The sequence below is a fragment of the Polyergus mexicanus genome, unplaced genomic scaffold (genome assembly GCF_030449975.1).
Source record: "Polyergus mexicanus isolate NDT 795.1 unplaced genomic scaffold, iyPolMexi1.0 SCAF_8, whole genome shotgun sequence".
Taxonomy (NCBI): domain Eukaryota; kingdom Metazoa; phylum Arthropoda; class Insecta; order Hymenoptera; family Formicidae; genus Polyergus; species Polyergus mexicanus.
The window spans coordinates 917,975-937,152 of NW_027223328.1; the positions used below are offsets into that span (position 1 = coordinate 917,975).

At 33.8% G+C, this 19,178-nt stretch overlaps 1 protein-coding gene across 13 annotated transcripts in view; it reads left to right on the top strand.

The window, feature by feature from the left end:
- Cask (peripheral plasma membrane protein CASK) overlaps nucleotides 1-19,178 on the top strand; it is a 168,264-nt gene that overhangs the window by 55,132 nt on the left and 93,954 nt on the right. The window contains exon 1 of one of the 13 annotated variants that reach the window (XM_070300677.1): nucleotides 7,646-9,715. The exons of the other annotated variants lie outside the window; for them this stretch is intronic. Within the exon in view, the coding sequence (XP_070156778.1) occupies nucleotides 8,930-9,715 (786 nt within the window). The 5' untranslated portion in view covers nucleotides 7,646-8,929. Of the gene's footprint in view, nucleotides 1-7,645; nucleotides 9,716-19,178 lie in introns of those variants that run through there. 13 annotated transcript variants of the gene reach the window in all.

The window sequence follows — 19,178 nt, forward strand, 5'->3', positions numbered from 1 at the left end:
TGCACATAATATTTAGAATGAAAAATAGTAATAAATCTAATTAGTATTCTTGGGAATTTCACTTCGCGATCTCATTTCTATAGATGTGCAAAAGCGCATATATGACATTAAACTAGAGCGTGTGTCTCAAGACGACCAGTATCCGAATTCGTTGTCTTAATATATTTTCTAATTAAGTAGCATCTCTGTGTGTTAAATGTGTCGCAAGCGTATGAAGGATGAACTAGGTAAAAACGTGTTAATTCACTTCTCAAGCTTTTAGCTACAAAACGCTACTACACTTATATATACGGACTTACGGTGCCAGTTACTAAATTGAACTTGGCAAAGTTTCTAGAACACATTGTATATCACTAATGTCCGCTGAGAAACTGTACAAGAATTCGCGGATTGCCGCAGATTATAGACAAATTATTTAGTTATACTATAAAACATGTTCGCGTGATAATCTCGTAAAGTTACACGTTTTCGACGATTAGAAAAATGTAAAAAACATTGAAAGTTCTCTGATTCCACTGTTCTGGTTCTATCGGAGAAATTGATGTACTTTTCATTCTAAATTCTAGACAATGGAGATCATCATATACCGGAAGTTCTTCCTCTCCGATTTTTAACGATTGTCAAGGGAGCATTTCTTTCTTTTCTAGCGGAATTCCGCTTGCAGATTTAATTGCTCTTCTTTCTCATCGTTACAGAATATACTTATTTGAGTTCGCAATCTCAATGGTACGGCTATAATGGTACCATTGTATTGTGCTGCCTCTTGAATTATTTACATCCGGATTTGCAGTCTTTATTTGGTGATCTTGCAACCTTGGCTGAGGATATGATAAATCGAGGCGACACGTGATAGCAGGAGAACCCAGTATAACGATGATATATCGCGAACGGTTACGCTGGCGGTAATTAAAGAATTATGTCTTTGATTGAACTTATATAATCGTACGTAATTAAAATTCTCTTAATTGGCTTCAATAAGTATCTGTCCAGTTCTGAAGCAAGAGACATTCCTTTTTGCCGTGCCGTCGTCTTTCTCTCGGTGTTTACACGTAAATAGTGTAAGCTCTCGCGTATCCATCTTTCCTTATTACTTCTTCTTTGAAAGCGAGACGCAGACGTGCACGATCGATCGCGTCATTAATCTTCGACGAGTGCAACTCTAAGTTCTACCTCGCGTATGTTCACGCGTACGTATCGCTTACCAATACACGCGTGTACTTTTGTCCGTACTATAGCTAGTGATGTTGAATTGCTTCTTTCAGCGTTGACATCGCGAAATATATAAATTCATATTTTATAGAATGGAATCAGAATTGGTCGATGTGCATGTTCGAAATATCCTATCGTCGAAAAGTTTAGAACGCAAATCTTTAGAACAATATCAAACTTTCATTCTTTTATACGTAAATAATACATTCTTTACAAAAGATCTGATTTTTCGAAACTTCGCATTTGGCTATGAAACAAATAGATTTTTTGAGACAGATTGTATTTTTATTTACGTCACTATCTTTGGCTTCAATAATAGCTATATATGCTTTTTAAGCTGGCCGTAATTCTTAAGAGTTTCTTCGAAGTTTCTCTAGATATAACCTCCTACTTCCTACGTATTTAACAGAGCTTGAAATAACTGATTGATGTTACTAGACTGGAAAAATAAATACTTTGCCGAAGCGAGTTATTCGGGAACTAGGAAGGAAGATAGATTTATGTATCGAAACTTTGATTATTGTAATTTTTTCTTTTAAATTATTGGTTTGTAAAATGAATTACAATAAAAATTACTAATTCCCAAGTGAATATTTATTGTTTTGAATATTAATGTTTTATTTTTAAATTACGTTCTATTCATTAAACTTATTTCGTTAATAATTTTTTAATAAACAACAAGCGACGGATAATACCTTTCCAACATTACTCAGGACCATATTTTTGATAATATATCAAGGTATATTAAAATCTGTGAAGACGTCCCTAAACTACATAATTATAAATATTGCTAATTTAAAAGATATTATTATACGTGACAGAAGTTTGTTATATAATGTAGATTTATATGAATTTTGATTAATCCTTGATAAAATTTATATAAATTTTTATAAATGACTTTGCAATTTAAATTACATTACCGATAACTAATGATTCCTTAGTCCGAATAAAGACTATTATTTTCACTAGCCTGGTCGTCGTATGACATTACTACACAAGCCACAGAACTAAATCGAAAATCGTTCGCCTCTCTAGGTATTTAATGTGTATTTGATTGCGCGCGTATTTTACTGTGAATCAGAGATAGGTGACGCAATGAGAGATAGATGAATTATTTGTGAAATTGCTAATTGAAGATTGTCTGAATTTTTCAAGCTGACAGTTCTATATAATATATACAAACTTATAATAATTATTAAATTTAATAAAACTTCATATTTTTCACGTATTGTTTGATATATAAGAAATTTTTTATTAGAAATATATATCAAATAGTTGATTCAATTCTAATTCTTTGCTAAAATATATTATAAAATGTAAGTTTTAAGAGAATCACTAAAATAAATGTCCATAATAAATATTTTGTATTTACAGTAACTTTGAAAGTTTTATAAGAGAATAATTAATTGATCTTTCAGGCTCTAATTACTTAGAGTTTATAGATAAATAATTGTTCCAAAAATTTTTAAAATTTTGTCACTTGTTAAAAAAATTTTATTTTTTTGATAATAAATTGTATATCTTTTTTATGCTAATAAAATCAGTAATTATTTGCGTAATATGATAATTCAGTTTGACTTATTTACTGCTAATTTAGCTTTTCGTGATTAAGACACGTGAAAAGAAGGGATAAAATGATGGCCGTAATAAATGAAGATAATTTGCAAAGGCCGAGTTCAGATATTTCTGAAAGCGAGAAGTTCTTAAAGTTATTAATTAAACACAGATTAAAGTTAGTCGTGTTCTCGCATTAAAGTTTAGAATACGAAAAAAGTTTGAAATAAGTACCAACTGGAAGATTAAAGGATACATGCTATCGCTTTTCGTCTTTTATAAAAGACAGCTTTTAATATTTTGAATTATACTGAAATAATACTACAAACTTATGTGAATTTGCTAACTTAATTTATTGCATTACTTTGATAGAGCGATTAGCCGCCGGAAAATATGAGAAATGTCGAACGCATATATTATAAAAGTTTATACTTTGTATTTTTGACATTAGATATTCGTTTATGAAAACTTTGATGTATATATGAAGTAAGCACAAAAGAGTACGATATTAACATTTTATGATGGCGCGGGAGATATAGAGCAAAGGCGAAGAGACGTTGTCCTTGTATGAAAGCGTATAAAATAATGTTAACGCGATATGTAAGCAGATATTAATAAGAGTTTTCCATGAAAATATGTTAAGTTTGAGAATTTACAATAACGTGAGATAATACTTGCAAACATTTTTTTAAGTTTACTTATCACAATCTCGCGAAGATTTTAAAATATATAAACATTATCAAAAGTTACTTAATATAATTTACGCCGCACATAAATTTGCAGATGTTGATTCTGATGAGAAGCAAAATATTTTTTAAAATTTATTTTAAATTGTTCTGTTAATATAGAATTATTAGAATATTAAAATATAATTAAAATATAATTAGATTATTAGAATATTAATAATCAAGATGTACAAATTGAATATAATTGAAATTATATTCATAACTTTTGAATCTTTTAATTTCATGCATTCATACTTTTACTGGTTTTTCTTTGATTTTTCGCGATCTACACAATACCAGCTTACAATACCTCCAATTTACCTTAATTATACATTTGTGTCAAAGATTTTTATTGTAGCATATAGTATAGATCATGGAAATTAAGTAAAATGCTGACTCAGACGAGATTAAAAACCTACAGTAGTAAAAACACGATTTGGTCAGACTTCGCTTATGATATGACTTATAGACGTAAGTCTATAATATTTAACTTAATTTTACATTTGTGTTGAAGATTTTTATTGTAACATATAGTACATATTGTGGAAATTAAATAAAATGCTGACTCAGACGTGATTAAAAACCTACAGTAGTAAAAACACGATTTGGTCAGACTTTGCTTATAATGTAAGGACTTATAGACGTAAGTCTATAATATTTATCTTAATTTTACATTTGTGTTGAAGATTCTTATTGTAACATATAGTATATATTATGGAAATTAAGTAAAATGCTGACTCAGACGTGATTAAAAACGTACAGTAGTAAAAACACGGTTTGGTCAGATCTCGCTTACGACGTAAGGACTTATAGACGTAAGTCTATAATATTTACCATAATTATATATTTGTATTGAAGATTTTTATTGTAACATATAGTATATATTGTGGAAATTAAGTAAAATGCTGATTCAGACGTGATTAAAAACGTACAGTAGTAAAAACACGGTTTGGTCAGACCTCGCTTACGACGTAAGGACTTATAGACATAAGTCTATACCTTATGTCATCATATTATAAATAAATTATTTTATCTATCAATTAAATAATATTATTTTATAATTAAAAAGTTATTTTTTTATCATAATAAAAAATATGCAATTGTCTAGATTATTTTTAAAATATACACAATTGTAACACAGCAATTATCTATTACGACAAGATACAAGTATATAGTGTTGCAATATAGAAAGAATTTAAAATATTAGGATAATAATAAAAAAAAAACAATTTTATACAACGACTTGATTTTTAAATATTTTTATGTTACAAATAACTTGGTTTCGATCTTCTCTATATTATCTGCATGTTATCTTTCTCTTTCTCTCATAGAGAATATAAATTTTATAAACGATAAGACTAAACTTTGGCAAGCATTTCCATTTCGCAAATAGCACCAAGATCTTATAAATAGAGCAAGGACATTTTAAATGAGTAACGTACTTGAGTGCAATTAGTAACAGAATTTTGTAGAAAACACAATGGATTACCGGGATAAATTAGAGTGTTTTGTCCTCTGAGATATAATTAGTTTATAAAATATTAATTACATAGAATATTTATAATTATAGTATCGTGAACTTATCAGTGACTGATTTCATTGATTAAATAGGTTATATGATAAAATTTTCATAAATTCTTTTACACATTAATAGAGCGCCATTGATCACTGTTTTATGGATTTATTTATATCTACATTATACATATTATACATACACACATACATACAAGACACACACACGCACACAATGCGATTCGTGTTGTAATGTGCTGTATATAAATACATATTAATGATATGTGCTAAATTCCGCAATCTCTCTTCAATACAAGTATGGATCTTGAATCTTTGAATAATTTATTTCGCGTGTGCAATGCAGTTAATAGAAGGCAGCAGAGATACAAAATTATACAACGTCAAAACTTTTTATCTACGCAATAGATATTTTAATTTGATTGTATATTTTATATTGATTGCATAAAAAAATTGGAATTTTTATTTTACTTTGTTGCAAAATTTATCGTGAAGATATGATAATAGTTATTTCAGTAATTAGATAATCGCAATTTTATAAACAATGAAATATATTGTCTCAGATTTAAAATCAGAATGCGCAAGACTTTGCGACGTAGTATTTTTTCGATTCGCTACATCGAGATATAGGTCAACCTTTGAATGTAGGTTAGTGTGTCATGTTTTCGCTGGGAAACGTAAGCGTGACCATACAGAAATTATTATCAACTCGGTCTATGAATTTTTAATAAACTTTGGGTTTGGTATATTTCAATAGATGAACAAAAAATCTTTGATTGCGTTAACGTTTATTAAGGATTATGTATTTACATATAGTATATTTATAAAGTAATTTAAAGAAAATAGAAGCGGGTTTGTATGTGTATGTGAAGACGCAATATTTTTCAAACTACGTATATTTCAAACTGAGCAAGCATTTTCAGTATCGGATACCAAAACTGCTCCGATTACTGCGAGTGCACCCTGTGCATAGGAAATTAGCATTGTTACCAAATGGTAACTGAATACATTTAAGGGTTACTTCACTCGTGTCAAGCAATGAATTATTCAGAATGCAGGATGTAATGGCAAATGCCTGTTTAGCTTGCAGGTGGAAACTCGACTTGCATCATTTCGATTTAAAAAGAAGTGATTCGCATAACTTTCTATTGTATCCAACCAAAATAGCCAATCAAAGTAGTATAAAATATGATATATACCATCAAATATTATTCTTAAATGAATTCTCTATCGATCTATTCATAACAACAATTTCTTTTTCTATCGACTATACTTTTTTTTAATACTAAACATTTGAATAATTACATTTTTGTATTATATATAAAGAAGAATACTTGAAAATAATTACCAAATACGGGATTTTGTTGTGTATTAACATTAAAACTTAATTGGAAAAAAAATTTCCATTTTTAGGTTGCAACTTTTTTGCGTTGAGTTACATATATATGAAGAAATTGGATATTACTTCAAAATTTTGTTCGATTTATTATAGGCACAAGTGGTATCTCTGATAATCTAATAATCGAAATATTGCGTATTGTGCGCAATTGATAGAAACCTTCTTTATTGTGCGTAGTTGAGTTTTATCAATGTAGATTGAACATTTTTACAAGTATAGCTATTCGATCATAGAAGTTTAACAAGAGGCGCGCTAATTTGTATCGAGTATGAATGCCCTATTGTATCGATTGTATTGTGAGAAAAAATTTGTTCGATTTGACTAAACTTTATTCTGCCAAATATCAATTTGAATGAAAAAATACATTCTATGAATGGTACATTTTTATTAGAATAAATTTTCGATACTTTACTTTTTTATTTGCTCCGGATCTGGAAAATTTTATTATTTTTAAATCCTAAAATAATTGTTATATAGAGAATTTCTCTCTTTTATTGTATAATTTTTAAAAATTTGGTAGTCGATATCTAAAATTGATTTTTAAAAATACAATTTTTATTTAAGGCTTAGTTACATCATTAATTAAAAATATTTATAATGGCAAATGTATTACAAATTATAATCACTTTCGATATTTTTGATAGAGAAATTCAACTTTAAACTAATCAATGAGTTTGTCATTAAAAAATAATGCGATGGAAGTCAGAATATTCTCTGTATGTTGCTCATTATGTCTCGATCAGGAGGCGCACGTATTTCCGTTGTATATATTTGTAAAATATTTGTTAGCATAGTTTTTTTACTGATGTTCCAAGAAATATTATTCAATCATGTAGGGGAACATTCGACTTTTATATATTATTTACATTGGGATCATGGGCTCCCGAATTCAAGCTAAATTATATATTAAGTCATAGCTTCCTTCTTAGAAATTTATAAATTATTCATATCTTTTCTGTCAATACAATTATGGTCAAAGATAATTTCAAATTTTGGACTTTCCAAGTCTCTTTATAAGTGTATCGCTTAAATAAATAACTTACTTTGTACCAACATCACAACTCAACGATGCTTGTCATTAATTTAAATTGAAAGTTGAAGAAGAGACACGAGAGTTACAGTGTGACGTGAAAAGCTTACGTATATATATATATATATATAATTAGTAGCTCTAAGAGCATTCGTTTGAGCAACGACACAGAAATTGGGGATGTTATATATATTGGGGAATGAGAGATGTAGCGTCAGGAGAGCCACCTACCCGTAAAGGAATCGATCGATCGTTTTTCATTCACGCACCTTCGGCGTATGGGACGCATACTACAGTCCCCGATATTCGGTCTCCAATCATGCACATTAGCCTCTTCTGCTCTAGATCAATGCCTTGAGTTTTCGATACGTTTCTCAATTTATTTTAACTTGGCTTTTTGTATAACGAAAAAAATGCCATCGAGATAAAACGGAGAAAATTAAGAAAAATATTATTCGAAGAAAATAGTGAAGAAACGCGTCGCGACAGAGAAGATGAGTAGTTTCGAACGAGGAAAGAAGAAGAAACGATAATTGTCGAATTCGGTGGTTGTTTATGGCATGAAGAGAAACCTGAGAGACAGTGAGAGGATGAAAAGCAAGAGTGGGAGATCATGGAGAAGAAGCGGCACCTTATGGAAAAGGGAAGAAAGGGGGAATTGCGGCTGAGTTCGGAGAAGAAAGTCGGTGGAACCGGGAGGAGAGTTGAACCGGAGGCGGTGGGCGAACATTGCAGTCCAGAGGGATGAAGAAGAGCCGCGTTGCCGTTGAGGGGTTGGTGATGCTGGCGGATGAGACATGCCAGGCTATGGAAGGGTGTACGTGTAGGAGGGATGACTAGGTGGCGGGTAGGTGGCCGTCGAGGATAGTGGGTCGGTTGGTTGGTTTGCGTGGAGGGACTGCGCGGCAGTCGAGGCTGCGAGGTTCAGTGTTGGGGAGCGCGGCATCGCGATGCGTCGATTTTCCATCGCTGCCGCACTCGCACACGGCTTTTTCCGTCGTTCCAACTTTTTCTTCGTTCGCGAGACCATTGGATAGTCGACATTTCACTTTTGTTGCGCGCTTCTTGATTTTTTTTTTTCTACTCGTCTCACATTCCGCTCGTGTTCGCGTTGTCTCTCGGTCTCGTCCTCTTCTCTCGCGTCTATCTTGTCCTCGCATTATTTCCGCGTGCTCTTTCGTCTCGGTCGTGTTTCTTCCCTACGGTCTGTATATCACGCGAATCGCGCGGTCGATTTCTCTTCTATGCCCGTTCTTGTTCGCCGATCCGAAGCGCGCCTCGCAAGGCGCACGATGTGACGCGTCGTGACGCGTCAGCGACAGCGCGGATCAACCCTCGCGAGTGACAGTGCGCGACGACGACGGCGGCGGCGACGAAACGTCAATCCGTCACGTCGGCTAAGAACGGATCATGGCACCGGACAGGGCCATGTGGCTACGAGATCCGTAAGTACGAGCGCGCTAACGGCGGCTCGCGACGGCAATGGATCATCCGTACGCGGGCGGTTGGGTGCCTCAAGGTCACGGTGGCGGCAGCGGCGGAGGCGGAGGCGGTGGTACAGCCACAGTACCACGATGCTGGGAGAGGTCATGCCGATCGACCGATCCTTCGCCGATGCGGCCGTTCGAGCACGGCATGCGTTCGACCGAGGCGATGAGATCAATGGAATCGATGAGATCGATCGATTCCGTCATACGTCAGCCGCCGTCTGATCCGATGCGAGCATCCGTCGAGCATCATCAGTCCATGAGACCGATGGAAGGAATGAGCAGATCGATGGAGCAAATCCGTACGGAACAACCGCGATCGGTCGTTGATCATCCTATCGCTACGTCCTCCTCGATATCGTCGGGTGCCATGGGGAGCGGCATGGATCGTCGTGTGATGCGCGCGATCGAGCATCCCTGCCGGTTGAAGGATCACGCCAGTTACGTGCACGATCACTTCGGAAGGCCTCACGAGCACGGTTGTCGTTCGGTCGAGCACGTATCGCGGCTGCTGGAGCATCGGCAGCACGAAGCGCAACATTCTAACAGACCACCGATCGAGCATTCAGCCGTACGACCGCCCGTGAACTATTCCTGCAGATCTCTCGATCATGCCCCTGGACGCCCGATGCCGATGGACTGCGTGATTTTTGGCCCGCACACCCATCCACCGCCCAGACTGCCCGCAGAGAGCCCATTTCGCCTCAATTGCCCTGTGCACAGCCCATTCCGATTCAGATTCCCAAACGGCGCCGGCACCGAGTATCATTCGCACTCGCAGGTAAAGCGCATTCGCACATTTGCAGCATGTCATCTATTGTCCGAGTAAGATGAGAGAGATAATATTGTTCGTTGCTTCTCCCTTGGAGGTTGCGCGATTTATTCCGCATATTTAAACGGACCGATAGACGTAGATGTTATAATCCCCAGGATCCACGTGCGGCTGCATAATGAAGACAGAGACGGCGCTTTCGATAAATTTAATAACAATTTCTGAACAGCACGTAGTACATATATGAGAGAAAATAAGTAAGCGCAGTGATTTTTCGTAACTTTCTGATTATTGCCTAATAACGATAGAAAGCAAATTAATTTTTTAAAGAAAGAGATAAATAATTTATCGAATTTAATATACTTATATATTGCATTATCATGTGTATGTATATAATATCAGTTTCGGAGTTACGGCTTTGATTTTAGATATGAATTATCTTAAAATATAGAGATTAGAAAATCAATAGCTAACTTAGGACTTCCGAATGCTTATTCTTAATGTTACACTTTAAGCTAAAATTTAAAGAGTACATATTTATTCAAAAATATAAAAATCTACTTTTACCAAAAAAAAAAAAACACAAAAAAAAACGGATGCATTTTATTTTATTTTATTGTGCATACAAAAGAAAATATATATATTTAAATTAAATTATTATATAAAAGCATTATATCAAACATCAAAATCTTTTCCGGTGCAACTGCACTTCATCGCAATACGTTTACCGTTAAGGTCATCGTATCGCAAAGTTTCAGATAAATCTACTTGCTGTTCATTGTCAGCTTAAGTTTACAGAGCGTTTCAGTAAACACGAATCCTTTAACGCGAAAGCCTAATGCAAGGCTTTAAGCACTTAATACTGAAAGTGAATGCGCTCCAATAATCTAATATAAGTGTGATTTTCCGGAATTAAATAGCAACTCATCTTTGATAACGAAAGATCGTAACTTTCCTGATAAAAAAGATTTTTTTCAAATTAAACGCGTACTGAACGAACGTGTGATCGATATCTCTCCCGAAATATTCTTGAATTCTGCGAGACTTTCGCTGCTAACGAAAAACTCAGCCAACAATTGGATTCATTTGTGCATACGAATGATAATTAAAGAACGCGAGAGAAATCTAGCCCTGTATTTAATCCTGTTGTCGTAATATACTGAGGATGACTACCTCGCGTGAACCTAATACCATTATACATGACAACCGGAAATTTGTTCCCGCATTATCAGACTGATCTTATCGCTGAAATTTTACGTAAAAATGTATTTGCATATCACAGTGTTTATTTCATAAGAAAAGTGCATCATGCTCGTTTATATTATTGGATCATACAAAATACCATCTGTAATCGCATCTAAATCGAGATTGTACTCTGAACGCAACGCACGTGCACACGTTGCATAGAAAATAATGAAAAACTTACATAGATATATTTCCTTAGAGAACCAGGGTGTTCAATATTAGCAAGTTAATGTTGCCGATACGCAATACACGTATCGATTAGATATTTTTGAAAATTGTACGAGATACAAGAAAATTGCTCGGAATCTCTTTTAAATTAAATTTCTCGACATATTTCATCGTATTTATGAGGTAATTGGAAGAGTCTCACATAAGACAAGTAGAGAAAGAGAAAGAGAGAGAGAGAGAGAGAGAGAGAAAGAGAAATGTTAATTTCATTGTTCTGGAATACCGCAATGGAGAATGAATGGAGTCCAAATATATAGTTTCCGAGTTTTGTATGAATGAATTGCATGAAAGCTCATTTAGATTTCTTGCGTTTTTATGAATATCAGATTATCGTGATTATTATATTTTTCTAAAGGTTTAGCTATGCTGGATAGAGAAAAATAATAATTGTGACGTGATATTTCTACTTCTATTGTGTTTGGAGTTTTTCATTGAGATTTGGAATGTGATAGTACATTTATTGATGAGTGAGGAAGCTCATTATCTACGGAAGGGTAATATGGGGATTGATTGTATTGTGTCTTGCGCGTAGAAGATACATAATGGTAGGTCGATGTAGGTTCATATCTCTGAGTTATTCCTTTGATAAATTTGTAAATGAGATTGTAGCTGTAGCAATCGCATCTGCAAACCGCAGCTGCGAATACAATCGCACGGTTAGTTAAACCAGTCGAAGGATATAGATCCTAAATTACATTTCACGTCACGTTGCAACATTCGAAATGGTTCAGAACATAATGTGTAAGCTTCCTTTAGTCGGCATTGGTCTGCGCTGAAGCATATGTATTTGAGCATTTGTGTTAATATCAGATTGATCGTTTCGTATAAATATCTCCTCTATACCTTACAGACAATATCTGCAATATTATATAATTATATATATAAAGAAAATTTCATTACATTATACATTATGTATATAGGATCTGTGTCTAAAATACATTTTTATAAAATAGATTTTCTTGTGAATTTATTCTTTTAGATTAATTTGACTAATCGAGTAATTTTTTAAATAAACATATCAACTTTATATAAGTAATTATTTTTAAATTACGAATAATTGAAGATTTTTATAGATTTTCTCGCGAAAAGCAATTAATTCTTTGATAATATGAAAAATTAGGAAAATTAGTTTAGGACTTTTACTTAATATAAAAGTATACAAATTTCGGTCTACTTTTTGAATATTTTAATAGCTTTAATTATAATAAATAGCTAATAATATATTATTTAACCTGTTATTATCATCTCCATTATAATCGTGAAATGTTAATTATTTTACAAAATAACTTTTTTCGTAAATTCTATCAATTGTAACCTTCTATTCTTCACGATTATGTGTGTATACATATATATATCATCAATATATTTAATTAAACGAACATTCTTCATTATTCACGGTTTGAATGAAGTTAAGCGGTGATACTGTTTCAATCTTTTGTTATATCTCCTACAAAAGTAATATTTGTAGATTGAAATATTGTTATTATTATCATATTTATTATTTTATTATTTATAACGTAATTATTTCTAGATTCTTAGTATCAATTATTCAATTAAAAACGCGTACGCTTTATCTTCGTTGTGTTCAACCTTTATATACACAAATTGCGACAATTTATGACAAATTCTTTATCACCGTACTTTAACCAAATGAGATACGTCAGGAATTCCCAGGACATGGAACAGCATGAAAATTTCTCAAGCTCTATGGTGAGACGTGAAGAGGGAAGCGGGGAATCCTTTAGTCTCGCGGATTGTACGAGCGTCGTCTAACGGCATCGTAATCGCGAGAAACCCAATTTATCAAGCCTTCCCCCGACCATTGAGCATGCTCTGCACCGCGTTTCACCGTTTTTTTTTTTTTTATGCCATTCCTCCCGCTTTTCCAAGCCCGGTCGACGGAGACGCTGGCAACTGTCGTCGCCCTGTCTGGGACTTTTACAATGTCGCGTGGTTTACGTGTCTTCCGTACCAAAGACAGCGATCTCAGACAGAGTCGATTTTTTCCCCGTCTGGTGCGACGGTTATTATCGTCCTGCGTTTCTTTCGTGACGTAGATAAAGCATGACAGTTGGGGAATTCATATTTCGCTATATGAATTCTCCTAAGGAGTTATTACACGCGGCGGCGATCGCCGTATCGATGGATAACAGCGATTTAGCGATGAACGTGAACGCACAACTGCAATGATATTTCATGTTCCAATTTCATCGATACGACGTACGGTCATTGCATTGTTTATCGCGACCCATTATTTGATCTCTGTGCCGATTAGTGCATACCGTTGTAGTAAATACGGACAAGTAAAATGAGTTACATAAAACAGGTCTCAGCGTTTAGTTTGGCATCTTTATTTTTCAGCACAAACGCGCATGTTACGCTTTATCATCGTTTTCAAATGTATCTCATTTGCGCAATCAAGATAGAGTGTTTTTAAATGACATAATTTGCTTGATACAATTTGCGTGCTCTAAAATTACGTAGAAGTTACGTAAAAAGACATGTATATGTGAAGGCACTTTTTTATCTGTCAATCATTAATTTAAAATAGCACAGATTGCATAGAAGAATTCTTTTTTAGATTCTTCCAACGATGATATTTTATTTTGATTTATTATTGAAAAGGGATTATATTATGAAAAAAAAAAAACAGATTTCACACAATGATGAGAAGGCAAAAGACATAAGAAAGAATACAAAGATTACTAAAGGCGACTCATCCCGGAATTGTTGCTTGATTTACGAGCAGGTTACACCTCGCAACATTCCATTTCATTTATCTTACTTGTAGTATGTTTCCTTTATGACTGGCCGTTTTACGCTTTTAGCGTGTATAGTTTATCCAAAAAGAGAAGAAAAATTGTGTAATATATCTTTTGCAAATTATATTTTATATAATATCACTTTTAATAATTTTATAAAAAAATGTTTGACATATAAATTTGACAATATTTGTTAATGAACAGAGTAAATAGCATTTTTGCGAAATATTTGCAATGGATATCGGATATAGTTTACTTTTATATATTATTGTGATCTTTTGCCTTTTTTCAGCTTTTGTGCTTTGATCTATGGCCGACTTTCATTTATGTAAACATTCGTCGTTACTCTCGAATATACTTTGCCGAAGTCGTACGTTGGAATGTCCTCGCATTATTCTTCGAATATATTCGGGATTACTTTAAATATGTATTGTGTGCTTCATCCACGAAAGTTTGCCGGATACGCAAGCGCAAAATGAGGATCTCGGTGAAGCGTGAAACGAAAATCTTTGCGATTTCACTTTGCGAATTTTCTTCACACGCATAGCGTCCAAAACTATCAACTTTCAGACATTATTTGCCGATATTTCGATAATGTTTCTCTGTTTCCAAAACTTTTTTCTTCTCGCCGCAACAATACGATAAGAAGACGTGATCTGTCCATATATTCAATCTTCTGCGAAAAACTTTTCACGTATTGAAATTTTGAGCGGTTATTTCAAAAACTCGGAATGTATGTGCAATTTTACGTATATCACTTTTTACATTTAATATTGCATATAATGAGAATATTATTGTACATCTATTACTGGAAATTTATTTAACTTTTTGATGTTATATGCATGTATAACGAGAAAAGTCACTTACACATCAATTTATTCAAACTGATTACTTGATTAATATATGTTGAATCATTACTTTTCAGACGTATTCCGCCCACTCTTGCTAGATTGTAATCTCGTTCATTATGTAAACGCATACTAGAGCGCGAAGGGATTGGACAAAGTTAACAAACGTGCAAGGTCAATGAGGTTCTACCTTTTTCCTCTATCTCACTTTCTCGTTATGGCACTAACAAGTGGAGCACCTATTTCCACAGTCGGCTACCGAGGGTAGCAATTAAGCACTTGCCTTCGTCCGTCGTCGTTTTCCCTTGAGGACTAATTATTGTCTAAACGGACTAACTATTTCCGCTCACACACCGGACGTTGTTTCATCGAACAATAGAATATCCTTCGAAGTTCGATGCAGCTCACGAGTAAACGAGGTCCTCCTACCGAAAGATTGTTTACGGCATGGTATAAGAGGAATGGTACGGGAAATGATACGAGAAATTTTAGATGGTAATTTAGTTGCCGTCTCTTCCTCCACGGTACTATGTACGCATGAATGGTCGTTTTCAGACAAACCCACCCTTGTCCACGTCCGTTATTTTACGTAAAATATTTTCGACATTTTCCGGCAAAAGATTCATACTTTCCACAATCTTCGATCTATGTTTTTACGGTACATTTGATGCAAAATGTATCTATCTCATTCCTAGTTTGTCTATAGAAATATAATATGAATTTAGAACACAGATCATTTTTGTAATAAAAAAATTTATTCATATATAAACGGTGTTCATAATATTAATATAGCCTTAAAATATATTTTTTGCAATTTATATTTATAAGAGTTATCTTTTTTTTCAAGAGATACCATTCAAATATTCTCATCAACTATAAATCGTAGAATATGATATTAAAGTGAAAATTGAACAATTCTATTTTTCTTTGAGTTTGAAAAATGAATAGATCTATGAACACTCATACAAGTTTTTATGTATATTATATGGCTTCTACAATAAACAATAATCAGTTTAACTCTATAAAAAATTTATTTAGGAGATTTTATTTGAAAAGCAAGAAATTTGTCGTTATAATGGCTCTGGATCGTTATAATGGCAAAAGAAACATATGTTAAAAAATTAAATAAATGCTATGTATTGGAAAAATAAAAGTCAAAAGAAGAAATCAATATTTAAATCGAGTTAAAAAAAATTGTACAGCTCAAGACTATTTTTATTGCAATTTTGCGGTTATGACGATGGTATAACGACTAACATATTTCGGCAGGATATTTTCAATAGAAGACTCTATTATATTTTCCAAGGAAATAAAAATCTGATCGTATATATGTGCATGTATAATAATTTTGGGATTATCTTTGTTGAGAAAGCGTTGGATTTAAGTATCGTTATATTTCTATGGTATGATGTAAGTTGCAATGCTACGATGCAACGACTGCACAATTATGGTGATTTCCATCGTTACTCGCGGACTTCTATTTCTACTGTAACCGCCTCTTGAGAATGCACAATCTGGTTAATGCCTCTGCCGCACCGGCGGTCTCGTTTGTCAGGGATCCGAAACCCCGTATTTCCATAATCGATATATATATATCTTAAATGGTGTCCTTTTTTCATGCTACGCATTCTATATCGCAATCGTTGGTTATAAAGAACTAGAATCGTCGTGAAAATCAATTTAACGACGTTCGCGAAATATGAATGTCGCGTGATCGATAATTCCATAAGTCCAAGCATTAGGGATGCAAATGGCAGTTCTTATAGGAACTTCGATTTTATATCTCTCTTTTTGCTTCCATTCTCTTCATTGTGAAGGACTGTTAACTTTTCATACTGTACTTTGGTTCATTTAACTTTGCGTGCGTCGAAGATTTGTGAAAGAATATCTCCTTTCTTAGAGATTTTATGTATGGAGTGCTGATACTCGTATTTATATATTTTAAAATTCTTGATTTGCAAGTAAATTAAAAATGTCTTGGGCATTTGGATAAAAAATATAACAAAATATCTATTTATAATCCGTATTTTTCAATTGTATTCTGAAAGCATTCTGCGTCGAAGAGTGAGTGTCGCCCACGTTAAATTCGTCGGCTTATATGACATTTCGGAAATTGTAAATTTACGTGCATCATACAGATAATTAAAAAAATAACTCGCACTCATTAAAGTATTATTACGCTGGTAGGAACGCGAAATTTATATTTCCACAGTTATATATCGTGGTACACACGTGAATGACTACGACGCGTTTTCTATTCGCGACAATGGAGAAAAGCAGCCTTCGCGTTTATAACGCAGTAACATTGTGAAACCGCGCGATGACACATTCCATAGGCCTTATATAATGCCGATAACTCGCATCGTACATGTGGCTACAATAATAAGCGCGTTCATCTTAATCGCAGACGAACAAAGCGACGTTATTCCATTCAAAGACTTGACGCATCTTGAAAATTCAGATAAATTACGCCATCGCAATTGTATTAAAAAATTATCATTATCTAATAGAAAACTAGCATGTACATAAAAAAATATGTTTGCACAAATTTTATACAGATTTTCGTCATATCTTTGATAGTCGACGCAATGTGGAAAGTGATAACGTCAACGTAAATGATTTGTATAGTATCGTAGACGGTCATCCATTTCAAATTGAAAGGGTTGCAATGCCTCCCCGCAACCATTTCAATTCTCAGACGGATATCTCGGCGGCGACGCGACGCTTTTCATTTCCCGCGCGAGATTTATGATTCCACCCCCAGATGCATAAATCTCACATCCTGCACGCAAATTCATCGCTTGTCCAGCTTGGCCGCGCATCTTTAGCATTTTAAATAACGCGGCCGGAACAATTTGGCTGCGGCGGCTGATGGCAAATCGATGATGGCAACGGCGATCATTCGTTATTCAAAATACGGAGTGTTTGTTGAATTACCGGTCTCTCCGCGGTTGCCTTCGATAAAATACATTAGCATCATACAGAGCGAAGGTGGATCCTCTCGAACAACTCGGCTCCACTGTGTATGTATGTTTCACACCATCTCTTCTTTTCTCCTTGCCGTTATTTCGGCTTCTTTACGTTAGAGAACATGTGTCCGGCGGTAAATTATCACGTGAAAAGCTTGCGAGTTTAGTCTGCGGAACTGTTTGCCTTTTTACTATTACATCGACTATTACTTCACAATTTTCACTGTGATACCTCGGAGTCTCATTACTTTTCGGTAAATATTTAATCGCGTATATTAGACTGAATAGGGCGTCTAGTTACTTGCCTTTGTAACGTTGAGAGGCGTGGCACAAAGTATCGCAGTGAATATGCGTACTAAGAAGCAGAGGATTTCAGTTTCAATTTAGATCTACGTCATAGTTAAGCCTTAAATTAGCACGCTTTGGTTATATGAAATACACTTAACGTAATATATTTATGCAAAAGATTTTATCCTTGCTCGATGTAACATACTTATAAAAAAAGACATCTTTTTTATTTATTTATTTATTTTTTAACTAAAACGTATTAAATTCCATAAAATTTGCGGTAATGCGTTAGACGAGGAAGATGAAAAACTCGAAAGATAAAATTAAAATTACTATTTTTTTTACATCAAAGTTGAACTCTCCCTTTTAAGGTATCAAACGAATTTTTTATTTGACGTTGAGTTCTTTTCTACCAGTGAATTCTTTTGTACGTATCAAACTAATTTTTTACTTAACATTAAATTCTTTTGTTCCAGTAATGAGATTGGCGTGCAAATTAGCCTTCATTCTTCTTGAAATATTTTATCCTTAATTTACTCAATTTATTGAATAGATTGTGCATGATAATTCAAGTTTTTGTGCACGAATATTCGCTCTTCTAATCTTTGTTCGTCGCTAAATATTTAATCGATATCAGGGGTAGTCATTATTAGTCTTGGGAGTCATTAACAATACCATCACGAGTTGCTGCATCACGGCATTGTCTATGACATTTTATATACCGATTTTATTTTTAAAAACGAATTGTGAAATTTTATAAAAAAATATTTTTAAAAACGAAACATATCTAAATAATCGAATTTTCTAAACAAATAGCTGATAGAAATTAAAAAGTCCTCATTATTATTCGATTCTTAGACACACAGTCGAACTGAATAATTTATATTCTCGAAAAACTAATAGATCAAACTACATCTAAAATTCTGTATGTGGTATCAAAATTCAGATTCGAACTTTCATTGTATAACGCATGCGTGCAAATGTATGTGTGCATCATTCATTTCGATTAAACGACTAAACCGATTATAACGAACCGTACGTAAAAGAAAAAAAAACAGTACGTATGTAACATAATTTGATAACATTCGAAATTGGTATACATATTGTATATGAAACAAGTTGAAAAAATTTG